Source organism: Oratosquilla oratoria, chromosome 6 (assembly GCF_046742065.1).
Source record: "Oratosquilla oratoria isolate Oo_2021 chromosome 6, ASM4674206v1, whole genome shotgun sequence".
In the NCBI taxonomy this organism is placed as follows: domain Eukaryota; kingdom Metazoa; phylum Arthropoda; class Malacostraca; order Stomatopoda; family Squillidae; genus Oratosquilla; species Oratosquilla oratoria.
This window is the reverse complement of record NC_134782.1, coordinates 43,944,141-43,953,500: the sequence shown is the minus strand read 5'-3', so window position 1 is coordinate 43,953,500 and position 9,360 is coordinate 43,944,141. Positions and strand designations below refer to the sequence as shown.

The 9,360-nt window shown below is 44.2% G+C and overlaps 1 protein-coding gene across 1 annotated transcript in view; it reads left to right on the top strand.

Moving 5' to 3' along the window:
• The window catches only part of LOC143026460 (patched domain-containing protein 3-like), a 7,040-nt gene extending 341 nt beyond the window's left edge, over window positions 1–6,699 (top strand). The window contains exons 2-3 of the mRNA XM_076186877.1: window positions 1,796–4,465; window positions 6,187–6,699. Coding sequence (XP_076042992.1) covers window positions 1,796–4,465; window positions 6,187–6,486 — 2,970 coding nt within the window. The 3' untranslated portion in view covers window positions 6,487–6,699. The remainder of the gene's footprint in view (window positions 1–1,795; window positions 4,466–6,186) is intronic.
• The last annotated feature ends 2,661 nt before the right edge of the window (window positions 6,700–9,360 follow it).

Genomic DNA, 9,360 nt, shown 5'->3' with positions numbered 1-9,360 from the left:
AGAGGAATATAGTTTGAAGTCAAGTTGGTCAATATATATATGGCACAAAAAGGAACGTGGCAAATAAATGAAGCCAGACTACTTCAGTCATCTCTTTGGGCCTCTTTTCTTCCTAAGTCTCTTTATACAATTACTTATCAACTTCGCTAAACACCAGGCGAAGTATAATGTAGTCTTTCACTGATACCATGTAACCCAGTACTACCTGTCGCATGTTCAGATTGTCGGATATTAGTTATGGGTTCGAATCCCGCACTCCTCCGATTCCCAGCAGTGGCCGTTAGTTAACTGCCCCCCCGCCAACAGTCCCCAAAACGCATACCCAGGGCATAGGTGACGGCTTCGGCCGCAGCTACTCAACGTCTCCTGGCGTAGGCTCCTCACCCCAATGAATTCCCGTTAGTTAGATGAAGGTCTTATGAGTTAGTGGTCATCTATCTCCGTTATGAGTCACTAAACTCGGTTATGAGTCAATAAAATCGGTTATGAGTCATTAAAATAGGTTGAGTCACTAAACTCGGTTATGAGTCAAACTGTTTTGAGTCACCAGACTCAGTTATGAGTCTCTAAACTTCGTCACGAGTCACTAAAATCGGTTACGAGTCAATAAAATATGTTTAGAGTCATTCTTCAAGTCCGTTACGAGTCATAAAAGTCAGTTATGAGTCTCTAAACTCCGGCATGAGTCACTAAACTCGATTATGAGTTCCTATGCTCCGTTATGAGTTCCTAAACTCGGTTACGAGTCACTAAACTCGTTTATGAGTCTCCAAACTCCGTTATGAGTCACTAAACTCCGTCATGAGTCACTAAATTCCGTCGTGAGTCACAAAGCTCCGTTATGAGTCACTAAACTTCGTTATGTGTCACTAACTCACAAATGAAAACCCTTGTTGGTCTGCCCATGCATGCTGGTGAGATCTTGGGGAGCTTCACACATTGTTTGGTAATGAAATGCACGACAAAGATGGGGCTGTCATGTCAGGAAGGCCTTGGCATAGTCTGTGGTGTCAATGGACTTGACTTGGTCAGCCCGAGTATATGGCGGAAAAACTAAGATCTACTTCCTCAGGTCGTTTGTGTTCCCTGTCTTGCTGTACGGCTGTGAGACATGGACACGGAACGCTCACTTGGAGAATCGTCTCGAAGTCTTTAGTACCTGGTGTCTTTTTAGATGAAAGTACCGATTGCCCTGTTAGACGCAAGCCAGGCCTGTAACCAGCACGATCCATGAATATTAACTCCGTTTATATAAGGTGTCAAGAAACAGAGGGGCATCCCCGCCACTTTTACTGCTTTCGAATTAAGCACGGATACGATAAAATAAAAAATAAAAAACTTTGAGAATAAACGTTCTCAAATTTTTGTATTTTTCATTTTATCGTACTGTCCTTGATTAACTCGAAAACAATGAAAATGGCGGGGATGCCCCTCTGGTTCTGGTTGACTCATATGGTCACGTGGCACGTTTTCCTGATGTTGATCCCGCTCACAGGGTCGTCTCCCACAAGAGACAACCCTCGATGGAGAAGACGAAGGAGACGCCCATAGGAGAACTCATGGCTGGAGATACGAGTTAACCGAACATGGCGAGAGATATTTGGGATGGGAAGGGTGCCTGGATGGGAGCTTCTTGGGAGGGGAGGGGCGTGGGGAATGATATTGACCTGTGAAGCGACGCTCCCCTTGGTATATACTCTCTACTGATGATTATGTTGATGATGATGGTAATAATAATGAATTTCGCTATATTACTATAAAGACCAATATCTCTACAACTTTCCCCCGTTGACAGGTATGCATGCCATGCAGATCCTGTCTGGACAAAGGCAACGGGACTGACAAAGGACCGACAAGTTCGATCAACTCCTGTCTCACCTCCGTCAGCAGTTCGGTCATCGGTTTCTTCGAGTACGTCTTCTACTCCTACGGTGTTGCCATTGCCAAACGCCCAATCGTTTTCATCCTCCTGTCGTTGGTCCTGTGCGGAGCCTGTTGCATCGGACTCCTCAACTTCAAGACAGAATCACGCGGATACAAACTCTGGATCCCGGAAGATTCGGATTACATCAAGATCCAAGAATGGCAGACTGAGGAATTCCCCAGCGACTCTCGAGTTCATCTTGGACTTTACGAAGCAGAGAATGTCTTGAAGAAGGAGGTGCTCCTGAACATGCTGGACGTCCATGAAAAGGTAGCCAACATCACAGTGGAAGGCGGCAAGTCGTGGGAGGACCTCTGTGCTCGACTTCCTGTTGTCGGTGGTCCGTTCGGTCGGAGGAAGAAGAGAAGTTCTTCCAAATTCGGAGACGAGTTTAGAGAACGAGCGAAGCGCCAGACCGATGTTGTGTTCGACTGGAGTTCATTGGTTTCCCGCGACGACTACTGTGACCTGCAGGAGACCTTGAGAACGGAGTGCATTGAAAACAGTCTCCTCGAAGTCTGGGGCTATGATCGAGACTATCTCGAGTCCCTCACACCCGAGACCATCATCCGTGACCTGAGCCAAGCTGAGACGAGTTCGGTCACTGGGCTTCCGGCCAACTTCACCAAGTACCTCGGAGGCATCACGCGAAACGCGGAGGGGAAGATCATCGGGGCGAGAGCGGCGACTCACACATGGATCGCCGAAGTCGACCGAACTGCCATCGACAACGGGGAGTCTTCAGATGATCCCGGGACGGAGTCGAAAATAGACAAAACTTCGTCGGATTGGGAGAAGCGACTTATTGTGGAGTTGGGGGAGACATCATATCGTCTAGACAGTAGCAACTTCTATTATAGTGTGGCCTCTAGTTTTGGTTTGATCTCTGGAGAGACCATTCAAGGCGATGTGCAGATGCTGGGTCTTGGGTTTGTCATCGTGTTTATATACGTTGTCATCATGCTTGGCAGGTTCAACCTAGTGGAACAGAGACCTATCCTCTCCTTACTCGGCCTTAGCAGCGTCGGATTAGCCATCGGAGTGTCGTATGGCCTTTGTTCAGCCTTTGGTATCTTATACGGTCCCGTGAACAGCGTCCTCCCTTTCCTGCTCCTCGGCCTCGGGATCGATGACATGTTCGTCATAATGCAGACTTGGAACAACCTTGAGCTGGAGGAGGAGCAAGTGCCACTCGTCGAACGCGTGGGTCTCACCCTCAAACACGCGGGGGTTGCGATCACCGTCACCTCGGTGACCGACTTCACGGCCTTCGCGATCGGATCGACGACCGTCCTTCCCGCTCTCAGGTCCTTCTGTCTTTATGCGGCCATTGGCATCGCCGCGATCTACTTCTTCCAGTCCACTTACTTCGTGGCCTGGCTCACGTACGATCAACGCCGTCTCGAGAGCAAGCGTCAGGGATGCTTCTGGTGCCTTAAACTCGACAACTGGACTCCGAACGAGTGTAGTAAGAAAGACTTACTACAGAACTTTTTCGAGAACTACTACGCCAGGATTCTGTTGAAACTGCCGACCAAGATCTTGGTGATACTGTTCACGGTGGCCCTCTTGGGAGTGACTTCGTGGGGCGTCTCGAACTTACGGCAAGACTTCGACCCTATCTGGTTCCTGCCACAGAGATCCTACTTGTACCAGTTCTTTACCAAACAGAGGTCTTATTACCCGTCCTCCGGGCAGGAAGGTATCATCTACTTCGGGCAAGTAGATCTAGTTCGAGAAATGCCCAGGATCGAAGAACTGGTATCCCGCCTGAAGGAAAGTAATTCCATCAGTGAAGTGTCTGACTGGTACTCGGACTTCAAGAGTTACTGGGTCGACAAAGGCGTCAGCATTCCGGATCCCAACATGGCCAAGAACGACTTCCAAGACCGACTCAGCCAGTTCCTCTTCGCTCCAGTTGGATCGAAGTACAGACGACGGAACTTTCGTTTCCTGGGAAACTTGACGTGCAAGGACCCTGCGCCCCCAGTTCGAGCCTCCAGCATCGGGTACAAACACATCCTCCTCGTGGGTTCGAAGCCCGAGATCGCCGCCATGTCTGAAGTGAAAAGGATAATCGCGTCCATGAACTTCTCTGGCCTGGTGGCGCCGTGGGCTCGGTCTTACAGCGAATGGGAGACGAACGAAATCATCGAAGAGGAACTCTACCGGAACATGGGCCTCGCTCTCCTAGTGGTCTTCCTCATGACCTTGCTCCTCATCGCCAGCCTTTCCACCAGTCTCATGGTGCTCCTCTGTGTGGTGCTCACACTAGTGGACGTGTGCGCGCTGATGAATTGGTGGGGGCTGACGATTGACACCGTCTCCTGTATTGACTTGGTACTTGCTATCGGACTCTGTGTTGATTACGCAGTGCACGTAGGCCACACCTTCATGACGGAGTCAGGCACAAGGAACCAGCGTGCAAGACAGACGGTGGCCAAGATTGGCCCAGCGGTGCTCAATGGTGGCATCAGCACCTTTCTGGCCTTTGCACCTCTTGCGGCATCAGACTCGCATGTCTTTCTCACCTTCTTCAAGGTAAGTTACTGTGTCATGATAACTTTCATGAGACTGGGAAGAATAAAATCAGAACAATTTCCCTTTCTAAAGGGGTTATCACACTGGGCTTCCATGGGTTTCACCGGCGCCGACAGTCGAGTGTTCGTTTGAGTAAAAACGACCTCGGGTACAATATTTGAATTTTCAAATCTCCAAATATCAAATCATCTTTCCGTCATATATAGCAAAGCTGAATAATGGACTAAATTGTTTAGAGTGAAAGTTGGGCGCCAATAGTATATGACTCACTCTAATTGCGAGAAGAAGGGGGGTGGGAGACGGCGAGGGAGGTGACGAATGTGTTTTGCAAGTGGTGTCCCAAGGCATCTCTGCTTGCAGGGGAGGGAGGAGACTACGACGGAGGCAGCGAGCTAGATTCGCGGCGTGAACCTCCGGGGCTATCTGCATCTTCGGCAATTCCGTCCAGCTTACATACCCAGGTCAGGTCATGACCTGTGCCCTCAACTGGCGCCAGGGCAAAGTTGAGGCCTGAGAAGCCAGACACAGTACGTTCTCAAGCCGGTAATCTCACCAGGATGGAATGTATGGTGCTGGTACTGCACGTGGGTTCCTCTAAGAACCATTGTCCGTCCCGACGCAGCCGGCCGAGGCGCAGGTTAGTCATCGTGGGGCCGACTGGGTTCGTTCTTAGGCTGGTGAACTGCACGTGCGTTTCCTCAAAGAACCGCTTGGGTGGCTCACATGGCCGGACGGTGCGCGACTCTCCTGGGACATCGTGCAAGTCAAGAGGTCATGAGAAGAAGCGAGGACAACTTTCCTAACAGACATACTGTACTGTTGAAATATTCTCAGAAAAGTCTAGATTCCTGTATGCAAAGTCATATTCTAGATATTCAAATGGAGGTTGGAGGTAGGATGTGGGAGGAAAAATAGCCCTGTGTGATAACCCCTTAAACAGGGTTGGGAATTCTCCTTTCCCTGGCATTTTCCTTCATGTCTATGACTTGACTCTTTCAAAAAGGGAAATTTAAGACACTTTCCCTGTACTAGCACACACACCTTAAAATGGATGTTCTTTGCCCTATTGATAACATGTACATATACCAAAATCCCCTTTCACTCTTACATGGAGGGGGAGGCTCAGTCAAGGCATCCACGCCCCCTTCACCCATCTGAAACCCATTTGTTGATCCTTCTGTCTTTGCTCATTGTTAGTGAAGGGTCATCCTTGTCTCCTGCCCACCACTAGGTTTTGAGGCAATGCAGCAAGACAGCACATCCATAGCAGGGCCTGAAAACTGAGGCTCATTTACCCCCATTACTTCTTTACATTGATATTCTATACACACACACACACACACACACACACACATATATATATATATATATATATATATATATATACATATATATATATATATATATATATATATATATATATATATTGTGTGTGTGTGTGTACAAACAAAAACAAAATGGGAAAATGAAAAGATTAGTGACCAAATGTTTTTGTCTATTCAAGACATCTTCAAAGGTACAATACATGTATTGCACCTCTGAAGATGTTCTGAATAGACATAAATGTTCAGTTATCAATCTTTTAATTTTCCTAGTGATTTTTTGCACATATTGTGAATCACGTGTTTATTACGATTTTATTGCATATATACATATGTATATATTAATCACATTGATTACTATTAATACACATGTTAAATGCGATCATCATTTCATTGCAGATATTCTTTGCTGTTTGCATGTTCGGACTTTACAACGGACTTGTGTTTCTCCCTGTTCTGCTCTCCTTTGTTGGACCCGCGCCTTACGAAACTTCCGTCATCTCTTCCAAAGTTAGCAGCACTGACACTACACCACAAAAGAAGAGCAGTGACTGGAATAGTGCTCCTGGTATGGAGAAAATGAAAACTCACTCAGCAGGAAAAAATGGGCACAGTAACCACAATTCTGCTCGTGATCTTACAATTGAAGATGTCACTCCTGGTCGTGACCAAACTATGAATACAACTGTATCATCATAAAAGTTTAAGAAGAATGATGATTTGAGAATTTGTGTATAATGACAAAAGAAACAATATAGATTTAGTATATCTAGACTTTGCAAAAGCTTTTGATACCGTCCCACACGAAAGACTACTTACTAAATTAGCTTTGCATGGAATAAGTGGTAGCCTATTAGGTTGGACTAGTAATTGGTTGAATGGTCGAAAACAGAGAGTTGTTTTAAATGGAAAAACTTCTGGATGGAAAAGTGTTGCAAGTGGAGTTCCTCAGGGTTCCATTCTTGGGCCACTTCTATTCATAGTATATATAAATGATATAGACCATGGACTAAAATCTACTGTTTCCAAATTTGCTGATGATACAAAACTGTGCAGAGTGGCAAATGATCACTCAAACCAATTAGATATTCAAGAAGATTTAGATAAATTACAGGATTGGTCTGAAAAGTGGCTAATGAAATTTAACACAAGTAAATGCAAGGTAATGCACATAGGTAAAAATAACAGTAAGTACGATTACAAGTTATTTGGAAATTAGTTAACAAAAGTGGATGGTGAAAAAGATCTGTGTAATTATCAGTAATGATCTCAAATCATCCAAGCAGTGTATTTCAGCCTCTGAGAAAGCAAATAAGATTCTAGGACTGATTGCGCGATCTTTTGACTTCAAAAGTCCATCACTCATTAACAAGCTATATAAATCGTAAGTTCGTCCACATTTGGAATATGCTGTTTCCATATGGTCACCGAATCTCATTAAAGACATTGACAGACTGGAAAAAGTACAACGGCGAGCCACAAAACTGATTCCAAATATCAAAAATAAATCATACGAAAATCGACTAAAACATATGAATCTGTTTTCCCTAAAAAAGCGTAGACTCAGAGGTGACTTGATACAGGTCTTTAAAATTCTAAAGGGAATTGACAACATCAAAAGTGACCAAATTTTTACATTGAATGAGAATCAGACAAGAAACAATGGTCTCAAACTGTCCGGAAATAGATTCAATTTGGAAGTAGGTAGAAACAACTTTGCCAACCGTGTAGTTAATGAATGGAATAAACTTCCTGCACAGGTAGTGCAATGTAGTTCAGTTCGAAGCTTTAAGAATCATTTAGATAAATACCTAAGTAAGATGCTGTAATGATTATAATTTATCTTATATTATTTGTTTTTGTTTTGTTATCATTTGTCTGTCTGATTTTCATTTATTATTATTTACTATTTACCTGTTTGTTTATTATTTAACTATACCTATGCATTTATTTATGTATTTTATTTGTTATTTACATTATCATAGTTTTTATTTATTATTTTATTATTAATATGATTTTTTTTTTCCGCATCCGACCTAGATATGGATCAAAAGGTCTCCTGTCGGCATGCTCCGCCTTTGTAATCCTTTGTAATCCTTATGGCTGTTTACTGTGTATATGGGAGGTATTTTTGTAGTACATTATTTCATCAGTAATAAGAGAAACTGTCTGTGTGGGAATTATATTTTGATGCAGCCTGAAGGGATTTCTCCACATCTTCTCTTTTCTGCATGAGGGGATGGAGAGAGGGGACTGCCAATTAAATGAAGTGGCCTTACTGTGGATGTGTTTTGCTACATTGCTTCTGACCCAGGACAGTGGGTGAGATGCAGGGATGACCTGTCATCCAGGAGGAGCCAAGAAAAGAGGTGGGAAGGGTGGTGAATGGGAGTGGAGTATGTTGGGGCTGAAATGGGTGGATGTGGATTTATGTCTTTTGTTTTTTGGCTACCTCTCTTGTAAGTTCCTATGTAGACAATATGGGGACAATATCACACCAAAGAGGCAGAGTCATAGAGATTGTATAGGAGAAATTCAAGGAGGGGAGCAGAACAGGTAATGTAGGAGTCAGAGCTGGGACTACCGATTGACATTCGGTAGTCGGTAGATCGGTACTACCGGCGGTAGATTTCTGCTACCGATACCGATCATTCGGTATTTTGAAGAAACTACCGAATACCGCTACCGATTGCATGATTGGCAGTCAATCGGTATCGGTAGATTGAAAAAGCGAGCGCGGGACTTTTTTGTTAAGACTTAAGAGAAGACGACCCCGACAAAATGAAACGGACAAGTTTCAACACGTTCGAGCGCATCTATGGGAAGCAGTTAGCAGAAAATTCCAGGAATTACTTTGACGTCATCACGCTTAGCCAATCAACGGCCGTTTTGGGCGTTCTCAGCCAATCAGAGGCCGCCACGACGTAGCAGATTCTTGCTCCCGCCAAAAGTTTTGGCGGGAGCCCCACTCTCGTTTGGCCTGCCGACGCGAGTACACCTACGCTCTAGCTCCTACGCTCTCGACCACGTGCTCAGCCTCATCGCCTAGTGTTTTAATCAAATGTTTAAAAGTTAATGAATAATGCTGTATTGTCTAGTTTGTTTAAATTTAACTTTTTTTCAGTTTGATGTTTATTTTTTGAGAGAGAAATTCATTTATTAAATAAGTTATGTATTTTTGAACTTAAATAAGGTATTAAAAGACTAATTTACTTCTATTCTTAAGTTAACCTAAATAAGAGAGAAATAACTTAAAAAGTGTGTTATGGGCCTTTAAAAGCATTTTTTATTATATATAGAGCTTTTTTAATCTACCGATACCGAATCTACCGAATACCGCCTTCAATCGGTAGATTTCTGAAAATCTACCGATCTACCGATACCGATTGGACGCGGCTCGCTACCGACTACCGATACCGGTGGTAGATTTTTTCTACAGAATCCCAGCTCTGGTAGGAGTTAAAAGTAATTATATTTTTCTTTAAATGGAAATTGGTTTCCAATGTAAAAAAAAAAAAAAAAAAAAAAAAAAAAATGGTGGACGACTCTGGTCCATAGGGGTGTCATTAAGGG